General features: G+C 39.1%; 2 protein-coding genes across 2 annotated transcripts; one reads left to right on the top strand and one right to left on the bottom strand.

Annotated features, from left to right (window-relative positions):
- Positions 1-531: 531 nt before the first annotated feature.
- On the top strand, positions 532-1,356 carry AK88_02346 (proliferating cell nuclear antigen; the record flags this gene model as incomplete). The annotated part of the gene is made up of 1 exon (XM_012479977.1): positions 532-1,356. The coding sequence occupies one exon, from the start codon at positions 532-534 to the stop codon at positions 1,354-1,356; it is 825 nt and encodes a 274-aa protein (XP_012335400.1).
- Positions 1,357-2,505: 1,149 nt separating this feature from the next.
- On the bottom strand, positions 2,506-10,310 carry AK88_02345 (uncharacterized protein; the record flags this gene model as incomplete). Its single annotated transcript, XM_012479976.1, has 1 exon — positions 2,506-10,310. A coding segment is annotated over one exon (7,805 nt), but the record flags the coding sequence as incomplete, so codon positions are not given.
- Positions 10,311-12,577: the final 2,267 nt, after the last annotated feature.

Genomic DNA, 12,577 nt, shown 5'->3' with positions numbered 1-12,577 from the left:
TTTTTTTTGACATAGGGTATACAAGTGTAATTCGGCATCTTCATAAGAGCACACGTAACGTTTAAAAAGAATTAGCGTGCTTACATAAATATATATGCTTATGTTCATTTGCGCGTATGTACTTGTGCACATGTATTGCGAAGGAAGCCAATTGATGTGTGCTTTGAGGAATTAATAAGGAACCCCAATTTTTCTCTAGTGAGGAAAGGATTTACACACCCGGCTGCAGAAAAAAAAAAAAAAAAAAAAGATTGACCAGGGAAGCGAAGCGCTCATATACACAAGATTCGCATAGAAGCCACTCCATAACGGACGCCACTACATAATTTTTTCCCCTATAATTTTAATAACAGGTACGACACATACGAAGTGTACGGCGCGGCACACGTATGTGTATGCTCACGTGTGCTCGTCCATGCATGTGTGTGCTTGTGTGTGCTTGTGTGTGCTCGTGTATGCCTGTGTATGCTCATGTATGCTCGTGCATGCTCATGCCTCCCCGCACATATACTCCCCCGACAGGTCGACAAAATGTTAGAGGCCAAGCTAAACAATGCATCCATTTTGAAGAAGCTATTTGAGTGCATCAAAGATTTGGTAAATGACGCAAATGTAGACGCAGACGAAAGTGGGTTGAAATTACAAGCACTGGATGGGAACCATGTATCATTAGTCAGTCTGCACTTGGTGGATTCGGGTTTCTCACACTACAGATGTGATCGGGAAAGAGTCTTGGGTGTTAATATTGCCTCGCTAAATAAAGTCTTCAAATTATGTGGCGCCAACGAATCAGTAGTTATATCAAGCAAGGATGACGAAGATAATCTCAACTTTGTTTTCGAAAATAATAAAGAAGATAAAGTGACAAACTTCTCCTTAAAATTAATGTCAATTGAATTGGACTCTTTAAACATCCCAGACTGTGAAGAAGGTTTTGATGCAGAGGTAGAATTGAGTAGCAAAGAATTAACAAACATCTTCAGAAATTTATCTGAATTTTCTGATACTGTATTTATCGAAATAGATTCTAATATTATTAAATTTACTACAAAAGGTTTAGTGGGTGATGCAGAAGTGGCATTAAAGCCAAGGGAATCCACAAGTGAAGATGATGTGGGGGTTACTATCAAGTCTAGGAAAAAAATTAAACAATCCTTTGCCATCAAATATTTAAATTTGTTCTCCAAGTCAACTATCCTCTCCGATGTAGTCACCCTGGGCTTAAGTGACAATAGACCCATCGAGTTTAAGTATGAAATAAAAGACACATCCCCAGACGCAGACACTCTCAAGGTGGGCTTTGTTAAATTTTTCTTGGCGCCTAAAATGGATGACGATATGGATAACAAGGACTAGCCGCCCGCACCTCTTCATGCTACTTTGCTCCGTTCGCGTGGCATCTGCAAGGCATTTACACGTGGCGTTATTCACTATGTCCACGTGATGCACTACCACTTGGTGTACTCCCCGCTCCTGCACCCCTCTCTGTCCCCCTTTTTCAACACCTGATGCATTCCCATAGGTAGATACTACATCACGCACACCACTGTTCCTATACTCTCGTACGTCCACATGCCCTTTGTACATACACCTTTGGCCTATAAATACGACCTATATGTACTTCTAAATCATCTGTTTTTAACGAACCCAACGCGCACGCAAAACGGAATAAGAAACGTGGACTCGATTTCCAATTACACCATTTTAAGCCCGAACCACAGTATTAATTCCTTTTTTTTTTTTTTTTTTACCATTTGGCAAATGGGTAACCAGAGTAGATCTGCATAAATTCAACGGGCGCAAGTCGTAAGGGTAATTTTGAAAAAAAAAGGGGGAAACGCGTGAATTGTAAGTCATCTGGTGTGTACATGGCTGCGCATGTCGGGTGTGCTTACTGCTGCACCCGATCTGGCTCACACTTGCTAGCATATTTTTTTCCCCTTTTTCCACGAGGCTGCAAAAACTGTCTCATTCGAATTATTAACATGATATTCGGCAAGACGGGCAAAATGGGCATTAGGGGCGCCACACGTGTACGTCTTTCTGTCACGTGAAGCATTATATCCCCCCACGCAGGGGGCCCAAAGCCACCCCATCATTGATCGAAATAATTGGACCATGTCTTAACATTTCAAATGGTCTGCACTTTCATGCATATCTCCATTTGTTACGAAAGGTTGCATCGAACGGGAATTTAACCGCTTAGTTATTATTTTTTTTTTTTTATGCGAAAAAAATAGCACCAAACTTCTGGGGCTTTTATACGTCGTTTTTTTTTTTTTCTTTTCTTTTTTGTTGTTCTGCCCAATGGTGCAATTTCTCCCATGGGGGCTATAACATCATTTCGTCACCCCGCCTGGCTGCACCAGGGAGAGGCTCAAAAATAAGCAAAAAAAAAAAAATAAAACGCGTGTAACCGGTCTCCGCAGGGGAGGTGTATAATCGCGCCACCGGCGCGGATAAGGAGAAGAAGAGGCGGAGGAGAGCGCTCCCCGGGAATCACCTCTAATAATTGTAGCTGGCTGCGTCACGCCACAGCACCAGCAAGTCCACGAAAGCGTCACGCTCCTTCTGCGTCTTGGTCTTAATGGGCAACTCTAGCCCTTCGGGGAAGTCCTCCGTGGGCGGCCCGTAGATACACAACGTTACCTTCGCATTGACCTTCCTGGGCTCCCTCTTGTTACTCGCCTTTAGCAACGGGTGCGTTAAACCCTTAGATATGTTCTTAATACGCACCACAGAAATTTTAAATATATGCTCCGTGTCATCCCCAACGGTCCATTCTAACGTAGCCAGGTCTTGACTCGCCTTCCACTTAAATGGCTTCCTCTTATCGCTGTTGTGATATATTTTGCTCATTCCTCCCTTGCGTAAGGCGTCCTTTATGTTTGCAGACAAGTCATGCACCCCATTCACATATGGATCCTTGTCAAACTCGGATAAGCTGAAATCAAATGTTAAGAGAGTGTCCTTAAATGCATCCAGAGGATCCTCAGCAGAATTCATTGCTTCCACAGTGAGCTCCACTTTCTGCACGATATGCTTATCCTCCTTCTTGTTACTCATTTTCGAGACGGAAGATTTGAACCCTTTTATAATATCCCTAGACACAGTCATGTCGTACACCTCAGCTGAATACATGGCAATATTATCAATACATATGGATAACAGCTGCATTATTACACCGTCCCCACCAAAGTTATTTAAATTTTCTCGCGTCAAACTATCAAATCCAGATGCAGTCATAGATATGATTCCCAACCTATGGTATGCAAAGTAAGCCAACAGTCCTAACGACACCTTCTGCAATCTGAGCTGCTTCTGATGGTGGTTATCATTTGCACAAGTCAACACAGATTGGATAATCGTATCGACCATTTCCTTATCCATACTAATGTTGTACCAGCCACCCAACTTTGCATTATACAATTCTTCCTCCTCCTCTGTGTATTCATTCGTAACACCCTCCACATTTTGCGTGTAGTAAAAAATGCAAAGCAACACACGCAACGCCTCCAACATAACGATGGACTTCTTCACAGAGTTGCATATCAAATTCGCAATAGAAGGCACACCACCACAGTTGCAAAATTCATAGGCCAACTCTTCCGACTGGATTAAACGCCTGATGCAGCGCAGAGAAGATACCACCAATTCAGTAATTTCAAATTCTTCGGTCTCGGCTTCAATGCAACTAATTAAAATACCAAACGTATCAGACTTCACCAACAGAGGCAAGCTAGATTCAATTTTGCATTGATTGCTCAACAAATGAATAGCCAAGGTCAGCAAACTTATATCATAATCGTATAACTGAATCACATTTATGGTCGTTTCTATACCCCCATTCTCCGAAAACATTTTTGCATTATCGTTGTGTCTGCAAAGAGAGCACAAAATGTCCAGCAAAAAAAATACCACCTTGGTATTTTCTCTATTCTGTCTAAGAACATTTAACACGGGAATTAATGTTATGCCAAAATTCTTCATGTTCCTTTCTTCATTTTCCATAACCAAATTCGATAAGGTACGCAAACCCGTTTCCAACTCTGCATCTGGGAAAGATTCATTGAGCTTGTTCAACCAAGACTCGTATGAAATTTCTATCTGTGCGTCTAGGAAATATCTCACATTTGCCGTATATAAGGATAAGTTCGAAATGGCTTTGAACAAACTCTCGATACACCTCACTGCATTCTTGTTGTCACTACCATCATAGCTTCTTAAACATTGAACTAATTCAGCTGGAGCCCCATTCGTTCCATAAGTCCTCTTCATATCTTCGTTTCTAAACAAAATATTACACAACAGAACGGAAGCACCATTCGTTACGTCAAAATTAGAACGATAATCTTTCAATATTCTTACATTCAGATCGGGACCTTTCAATGCACAGAAAATATTCGAATTCACCTTGTGGTCTATACACATGTTGGCTAAGGCCAAACAGCAGTTGGTAATGGTCGGCTCCATATTCTCCACACCAATCGATCTCAACAACAAATTGACACATGCATCTATCCCCTTGTTTTCTCCAATCTGCGTTTTTATCTCCTTCACCACAGATAAACTTCCTATCAGGAAAAGAACATCTGGGTATATTATCTTATCCGTTTCGACATTGTTAATAATTCCAGTCAGCCGCATTAACACATCTGCCTTGAGTAACATTTCCACATGCGCATCGGACACAATTTTCCTCATAGCTCTGAATACATGACGAAGCACGGAAACGGAATAATCTCCATGATCATACTGATTCCATATTTCTACCAAATGGTTAACCGCATTTGTTCGATCATACACATTTCTGCTGTGTGCTGTTCTATCTATTAACAAAACACGATTGATCAGGAAATCTTCCTTATCATCCTTGTCAAGTGTTTTCTCCATACACAAATCTCCAACCGATTTACTAATCAAATTTGGATAATCCTTTATCTCCTTAATTACATGCTCCAACCCTATTGGGTTCTTCGTAAGGGCACATAAAGCACGGCACGAATAATGCTTCACATTTTCATTTGGTTGTTTGATCAACGAATGAAAAGCACTTGTATGAAATCCTTTCTTCACTAGCTCTTTCACATTATCCGTATTCTCACAGAATATTTCTATTGCCATGTAGCCGTACGAATTGTCCGTTCCAGCTTCGGTCGTGGGCAAAAGGTTATCCTTATTGTACACCTTCAATCTCTCTAGTACATAACTCATATCTTCTTCCAACGACGCGTCAAGCAGAACGTTGATCTCCATCGATTTCAACTTGTACTCTGTCAACATGTCGTATACATCTTTACATGTCTTCTGCTTTGGCATATCGTCATTTATAGCATTACGCACACTAGAGATTCTCATTTTTACGCCATTCACGTATTCTTCTCCTAATTCCTCCTTCTTCCCCTCTAAGCTAACCTCCAACTCATCCAACATTTTGTACATTTCATCATTGTTGGCGATCTGTCGCCCTATCCCTTCCCTTTCTACCAATTTTTCCAAAGTACGAAGAAAACTTTCTGCCGTCGCGTTATCATTTATTAAATCTTCATGGTTGCTCTGGACAATGGCTGGTAAAGCGGAGGTCACTATCTTCAGCGAGGTGGACGAGTCACATGTAGCTATCTCACTCAGTGCTTCCAAAATTGCTACATTCACTTCTTCACATGGCTCATATTCCATCAGCCTAGCTAAATTGTCCAAGGCCTGCGTCTTATCTGTCTGACGAATGTGCGTAAATAACCCTGTAGATGCAGCGTTCTTCAACACATTTGCATACGCCTTGATAATTTCTACACGACCTTGCTCTGTATAATTGGATAAATTTTCCTCAGATAATAAAGAACTAATTTTTTTCAACGTTTCAGAGGCTACATTTTCGTCTAAAAGGCTCGACACAACCATAGTGTCTACAAAATTGATAAATTCCACTGTCCTGTCTTTACTAGAACCCAAATTTAGCAACATCCCGCAGGACTCTATGATGTGTGCATTGTCCATGTTATTTACATACCCAGAACTGTTAGACGTTTGTGCAAGGGCACCCAATAATTTAATACCAGGCACGAATACACAATCGTTTGCTCTGTTTAAATTCATGATGGCAAGCGTTTGATCTACTATGTTCCCCATGGGACCATTCCATTTCATGTACAACAACTTTGCACCCTCTTCATCCTTTGCCACCTGTTCGAGCAGTTCATATATGCCTTGCACTGCATATGGCTTGTTTTTGTACTCCTCCAAAATTTCGTACGTGTTGTCCAGTATCGGGGCCAACTTATCCAACACCAGCTGCTTCGTGTAAGGATTTAATACACATCCTGCTAGGACACTATACACAGGGGATACAAATTTACTGTTGGCTAATCCAATCTTGTTCGCAATCATGTCCGTGTACTGATTTAACACACCTGAAGAAGCAACCGCCCAAGCTCCCAGCTGATCCTCATGATCATACTTCACACGATCTACTAACCTTTTTGTCACCAATGCGATATTCGCTTGCAGAGATGCATTATCCAATTGAGAAGTCAAATATCCATTCAACTGCTGCAGTGTAGCCTCCGTATACTCCAACGCGTCCAGGGGGTTCTCCAGAGGGGCCCTCAAAAACATCTCCAACTGACTACACAGGTTATCTATCTTCTGCACCGCATCGCTTTCACTAGATTTAACATTCAATATCAATTTCATCAATTTCTTTACCTGTTCATCGGCTCCCATGTAGGAAAATAAAACTCCACCCAGTCTGGAAATCTCCTCATTCTCACTGTGTATCATCGTAACGTCCGAAATGACATCCACCGCACCTAATTCCCTCAGCTTCATCTTATCATTACTATTGCACAGCTTGATCAACACGGTGAGTATATCCTGGGCTGTCATTTCGTCATTCTTATTTTTGCCCAAAGTTTCTAGCAATATTTTAATAGCTGAATATTTGTCTATCTTCATCTTCTCATCAATATTTATATGGTCTGCTATAATTGCCAAACATTTCGCACTGTCCTGAACGATAGGCAAATCTGCTTGATACTCTCCCATAATCTTAAACAGATTGTCCACAATTGGAGTCTTGCTAGCTATATTTGTTATTATCTGTTCATCCTCCGTTTTTAAAAGCTCGTACAAAGCCTTTATAGCATTTCCCCTCGAACTCTTATACTTCTCCGAGTTACCTATCAGGTCTACAATCAACGCTATGAGCTTATCATATTCCGGGTGTGTAATTAAGTGGTTGACGCGCTTTTCACTCGTGCACATGCAAGCTAAACATCCCAAAGTGCTCTTAATAACAGTGTCCGATTCGGAAAAGTGGTTAATGCCAGCACACAATTTCTTAACCAAGCCTTTGTTAAATGCTATATCTGCATTGGTAATGTCATGCTTTAGGAGCACACTTAGCGACTCCAGTATATTCGAAACAGCCTCTTCCGTGTACTCATTTCCTGGTAATGTTAAAAGGTTGTATGCTTCTATAAGTGCGGAAGTCATATCGCTTTTCGTCAGATGCACTAATCCAATTCTTGTCTGAGATATATTTGTGCAAGCATGTGCAATTTCTGATATCGTTGCGTCATACAAACTGCGTCCTAAAATGCTATAGTCCTTATTTACTGTAGATTTGTAAATAGTCGGATTGTCCTTCAACCACTGAACCATATTCTGAAGGTTCTCCCCCACGTTACAACGAGAAGATATCTTACTCGCCTCTGCGGTTAGTAACAACTCGTTGAGAGAAATCAAATACTCATGCAATTTGATGAGGTCCTTTTCACTCATAGCTTCATTGCACAGTTTTATATGATCCTCAATTTCCTTCGTTAGCGAGTCTAACGGCATTAGCATTGCCAACAGAGGGGCACATATCGCCTTCAGCTTAGCATTCTTCGCATGTGTCCGCAGAGAGTTCTGAAGTGGAATCAACGTATTGGCCTTCTTTATACAGTCGATCGATTCTGGGCTAATTTTTATAATATTTCCCAACACGCTAAATCCAATTATCTGCACATCCACATACATGGGCACCTTATGAATATAATTAACAATCTGCTTCACGTAACCCTTGTTAACCAACACATCCACGCCAATCATATTGCTACTCAGGAGTATGTTATTTATTGCTGCAAGTAGATTTGTCTGAGTCATGCGAGAATCTGAATACTTCTTCATCAACTTAAATATGCTATCTAAACTGGATTCTACAATTTCTTTATTATTTATTTTGTTAATTTCGGTTAAATAGTTTATACACTCCGCGGCCGTAATGAGAATGTTGTCGTCTGGTTCTTCAATTTCCGCAAGTCTCTTCACTTGAGAAATACACATCACATCAACTATGGATGTTATTACCTCGTGAATTGTACCTGCTGCATTCAGTTTCAATATCTTGATCGTTTTCAAAGCTGCTTTGATTAACTTGGGTTGTTCATTAAAACGAGGGGATTCAATCCATACCTTCATGCCGTTATATATCGAACTGTCAGCACCTTTCGACTCTAGTATACTTTTTAAAGATTGGATTCGAGACAGTCCAGAAATTGCAGCTAACGTTTTGTACGCAGCTTCCGGATTTGACTGAGCCAAATTTATAATCGACTCCAAATTAGATATGTGCCTTTGACAGTCACTTTCAGTGGCTAACTTCTCCATAATTTTCGTTCCTTCTTGTATGATCACTTCTTTCGTTTCATTTTCCAGCATAACAGTCAATACCGAATCGACTACCTGCTGATTGCTCAAATAGTTCAAGGCGTCTGAAGCGGTCAACATCTTGTTTATCAATTTTAGACCAATTTCTGCTATGGTACTGTCATTACTCACAGCTGACAACGCATTCGCAATTCCTGTTACCCCTCCGTACTGATTAATAGGTTCCACTGTCGTTATATAGTCTGATAATCTGAAGTATGCCGTAAAACAATTTAAGAGGTATTTCGTTTCATTCACATGGTACTGAATACAGGTGGATAAAATTTCTATTGCTTGATTGTTTACCATTTGTTCGTGAAACTCGTTAATCATCGAAGCAGAGGCTATGCAGGACATACTCGCTTTGGCTAGCTCAATGGAGTCCAAAGATGCGTACAATATTGGGAATAACGACGCAAACAATGAGTAACTATTTATTTCATTCACATAGTTAGATCGAGACACGAAGGGAATTAGCGCATTACACACAGCACTTGCACAATCGGCATCATTGGGAAAGTAGGATAAAGCAGTACAAAGCGTTGCAATGCCTCCATATTCATAAACTATGACAGCATGAGGAGGATTATTTGAAATTCTTCCCAACATTCTAGATGCCCCAGCTACTAGTCTGGATATTTTCTCAGGATTACTTTCATACTGTTGTAATCCACTATTGATTAATTCTACAAGGACTGGGATTCCTCCAGATTCTACTACCTTATCTGTTATGGAAGAAATATACGAAAGAGAACTAAGTAACTCTAGTGCTGCGTCCTGCTCCTTTGATCCCTGCTCTGATGTTTTTAAAATGTTCAAACATTCAGTTAGTTGTTCTGGACCAACAGCACATTTCATAGCATCACTTCCTTTGGAAACAATTCTTGGGTACGATTTAAATTTGTCCAAAATGACAACCGATTTTTCAATTATTGTCGGAACCACATAACCGTTTGAGGACAAATTTTTAATAGCGTCAAATACACCCTCAACAATTTCAGCCGTATCATCATTTACCACCTGCAATGATAGGCAGTGGTCTATTAATTTATGATGTGCTCCCTCTGCATTTAAGATCTTTGAACCAGAATCAGACTTAGCAGCAACAGACAATGCTGACACAATTACATTACCCAATTTGACATTATATGAATTTGACGTAAACACATTTAGTAAAGCAACACCGAGATCTCCTCCCTCTATTTGAACATTTGAATCATTCATATTCTGAATAAACAGCATACAATTTTTTAATGTATCCTGATCTGAGGGAACGGTTTTTATAATTTCTACTACAGCGTTTACACCACCATCTGTAATTAACTTTTGTAATGCATCTGTGTCTTTCTCTAAGCAACAATAATCTGACATCGCAAAAAGTATTCTACTTGAGCAAAAAAGAATGTCATCATCGTCCTTGTAATTAATTACTGCGTTCTTTATAGACTCCACGGCACCTCTGTCTAATGCGTCAAATGCGTTTTCTTTGTACGTTTTTGATGTGGGGTTACAAAAGTCGGATAGGGATCTCAAACCAAACATTAACATACGCTTAAATTTTTGGTGCTGCACTATGGAAGTCACGGCGGTACTCACCCCGGGGTCACTCGCCCTCCTCACTAAAAAAAAAAAAAAAAAAGGGAAAAAATTCACATGTACAATGACAGAGTATATAACGTTATAATATTCTCACTTATGTGAGGCACTCACAAGGGGAAGCCCCGCGCCCCTCAACGCACGTTAATGTGTGTATATCTTTTCATAGTTATATTTGTTACGCGAAAACGGTACTGAAACATTTTACACAAATTGGAGTACATAAAAGACGGTAGGAACAAGAACAACAATCGAACACACACATTTCGCGATAATGTACAGAAGGGCCTTCCCCTCATGGGGTAAGGGAGAGGGGTATGAATACTCCAGTGTAGGTTGCTTTAAAAAAAAAAAAAAAGCAACTTGGATTTTTCCTCTTCTTACTTTGTGTTCTCGCCATTTTTGATAATATAACGCGTTAATCCAAATTGTTTGTTTGTGTTTGTCTATACTGGGGCTGGACACACTCGAATGCGCTAATGTGTGCGTGTGTCTAAATGATTCTACGAGGAATATGCATATATTTCGGTAGCTGAGGTTTGGCTTGGAGCTATGCTCTCGAAAGGATACTTAGGTGGCGACGCAAAAAAGTGCTGATTTTTATTCAAGTTTTGCTTTTAAATTTGAACGTAAAGAGTACTTGCACAATTAATAAGAACCATTCTTAAAACAAGAGGAACATGTTGGAATTAAAAATACTATTGCGCACGCAACACATTATTCCTTATGTTTTATAACATGACTGAAGGGACATACACAGGGGAAACACGAAAAAAACAAAAAAAAAAATCGTGGATAAAACTTGTGCGTAAATGCTGTTACTAGCAAGTTAGCCTTTTATGCCCTTCGCAGTGTTCTACGCATGTGTGCGCACGTACACGCGTATATACAAACATAAACATATGTGTACGCGTGTGTACACACCCATGTACATGTAAGGCGTCAGTATAACACTAGTTAAAACAGTGTGGTTTGCTGAGAAACCAGAAAAGCGCAATACGCAAAATAAAGAATAAATTACCTCATATGCATCAACGCGAAAAAGGAAAAAGGCAAAACAAACGAACAGGGTAAAAAAAACACAGTTGGGGAAAACAATTCACAAAGAAATGCAAAAAAAAAAAAGAACAAAAAAAAGTGTTACATTAAAGTCAAATAATAGCTAAACTGTTTTGTTTTTTTATTTATTTTATTTTTTTTTTTTTTTTTGGTGTACATTTTCATCCCAATGATATATGAACAAAAGGTCTTTTTTTTTTTTTTTCTTCTTTTCAGAATTATCCTTATAAAAATGGCTGTAAAGTAGCGCACCCATATTTAATTGTGCATATTTGTTATCTAATTTTAGCTGAATATGTACGTGCAATTTTTGAAAAAAACATTTCTAAATTTTTTTTTTTTTTTTTCAGAATTATACCAGCCAAAACACATTTTTACACACATAAGACAATAAAAAAAAAAAAAAAATTCCTGCCGCGATTTAATTTTTCACGTAAACGATTCAGTCTATTGCTACATGTAGCGTCAGGAATGGACAAACCAATTTGTTTCACGCGGAACGAAATTCTCAAAATGTGAGAACGTCCAAGTGGTAAAACGCCCATATGGAAAAAGCAAAATTGGTAGAAACGGTTCGATAGTCAAAAATTAACTTTGTTGCATATTTTTTTTCCTATTTTTTAAAAAAAAATGAAGTTCATCTGGGGAAATTTTACTGTAATGTTGTGCAACTGGAAATGGTACTGTAACGAAAAATGGCTGTTCAGACAAAAAAAAAAAAAAATAAAATAAAAAAATAAAAAAGGAACACAACGTAATGGTGAAAAATGTAGAGTACATGGAACATATGAAGAACGTGCGTACACTACACCATACACGTAACGTATAAACTGGTAAATATAAAATGTAAAAAACATGCAATATAGCGCGTGTACGTATATGTACAATTTGCACGCCTGGGTAAAGTATAACCACTGTCAAAAATTGAATTCATTTAAACTAGTTCAGTGGAAAAAAAAAAATGTAAACTTCTACACTTAATCCATTTCTGTACGCATAATGCCAACTAGTTTGCCATTAATAAAAAAAAAAGTAAAAAAATGGTATTGCCTTATTCATCATCGTCCACTTCCGGGGGTGATTCTACTTCATAAATCCAATACCTTAAAAAAAAAAAAAAATGAAAGAAAAACTTGTAAAAATGAACCAATTGAGAGAATAAATGTGCAGGGGAAGTACACACGTACATATGTGTGTATGTGCGTAGGTTAATCCGTTCGCACATATGCCC

This window comes from Plasmodium fragile (genome assembly GCF_000956335.1).
Source record: "Plasmodium fragile strain nilgiri unplaced genomic scaffold supercont1.23, whole genome shotgun sequence".
Taxonomy (NCBI): Eukaryota; Apicomplexa; class Aconoidasida; order Haemosporida; family Plasmodiidae; genus Plasmodium; species Plasmodium fragile.
This window is presented reverse-complemented; position numbering and strand designations above follow the sequence as displayed.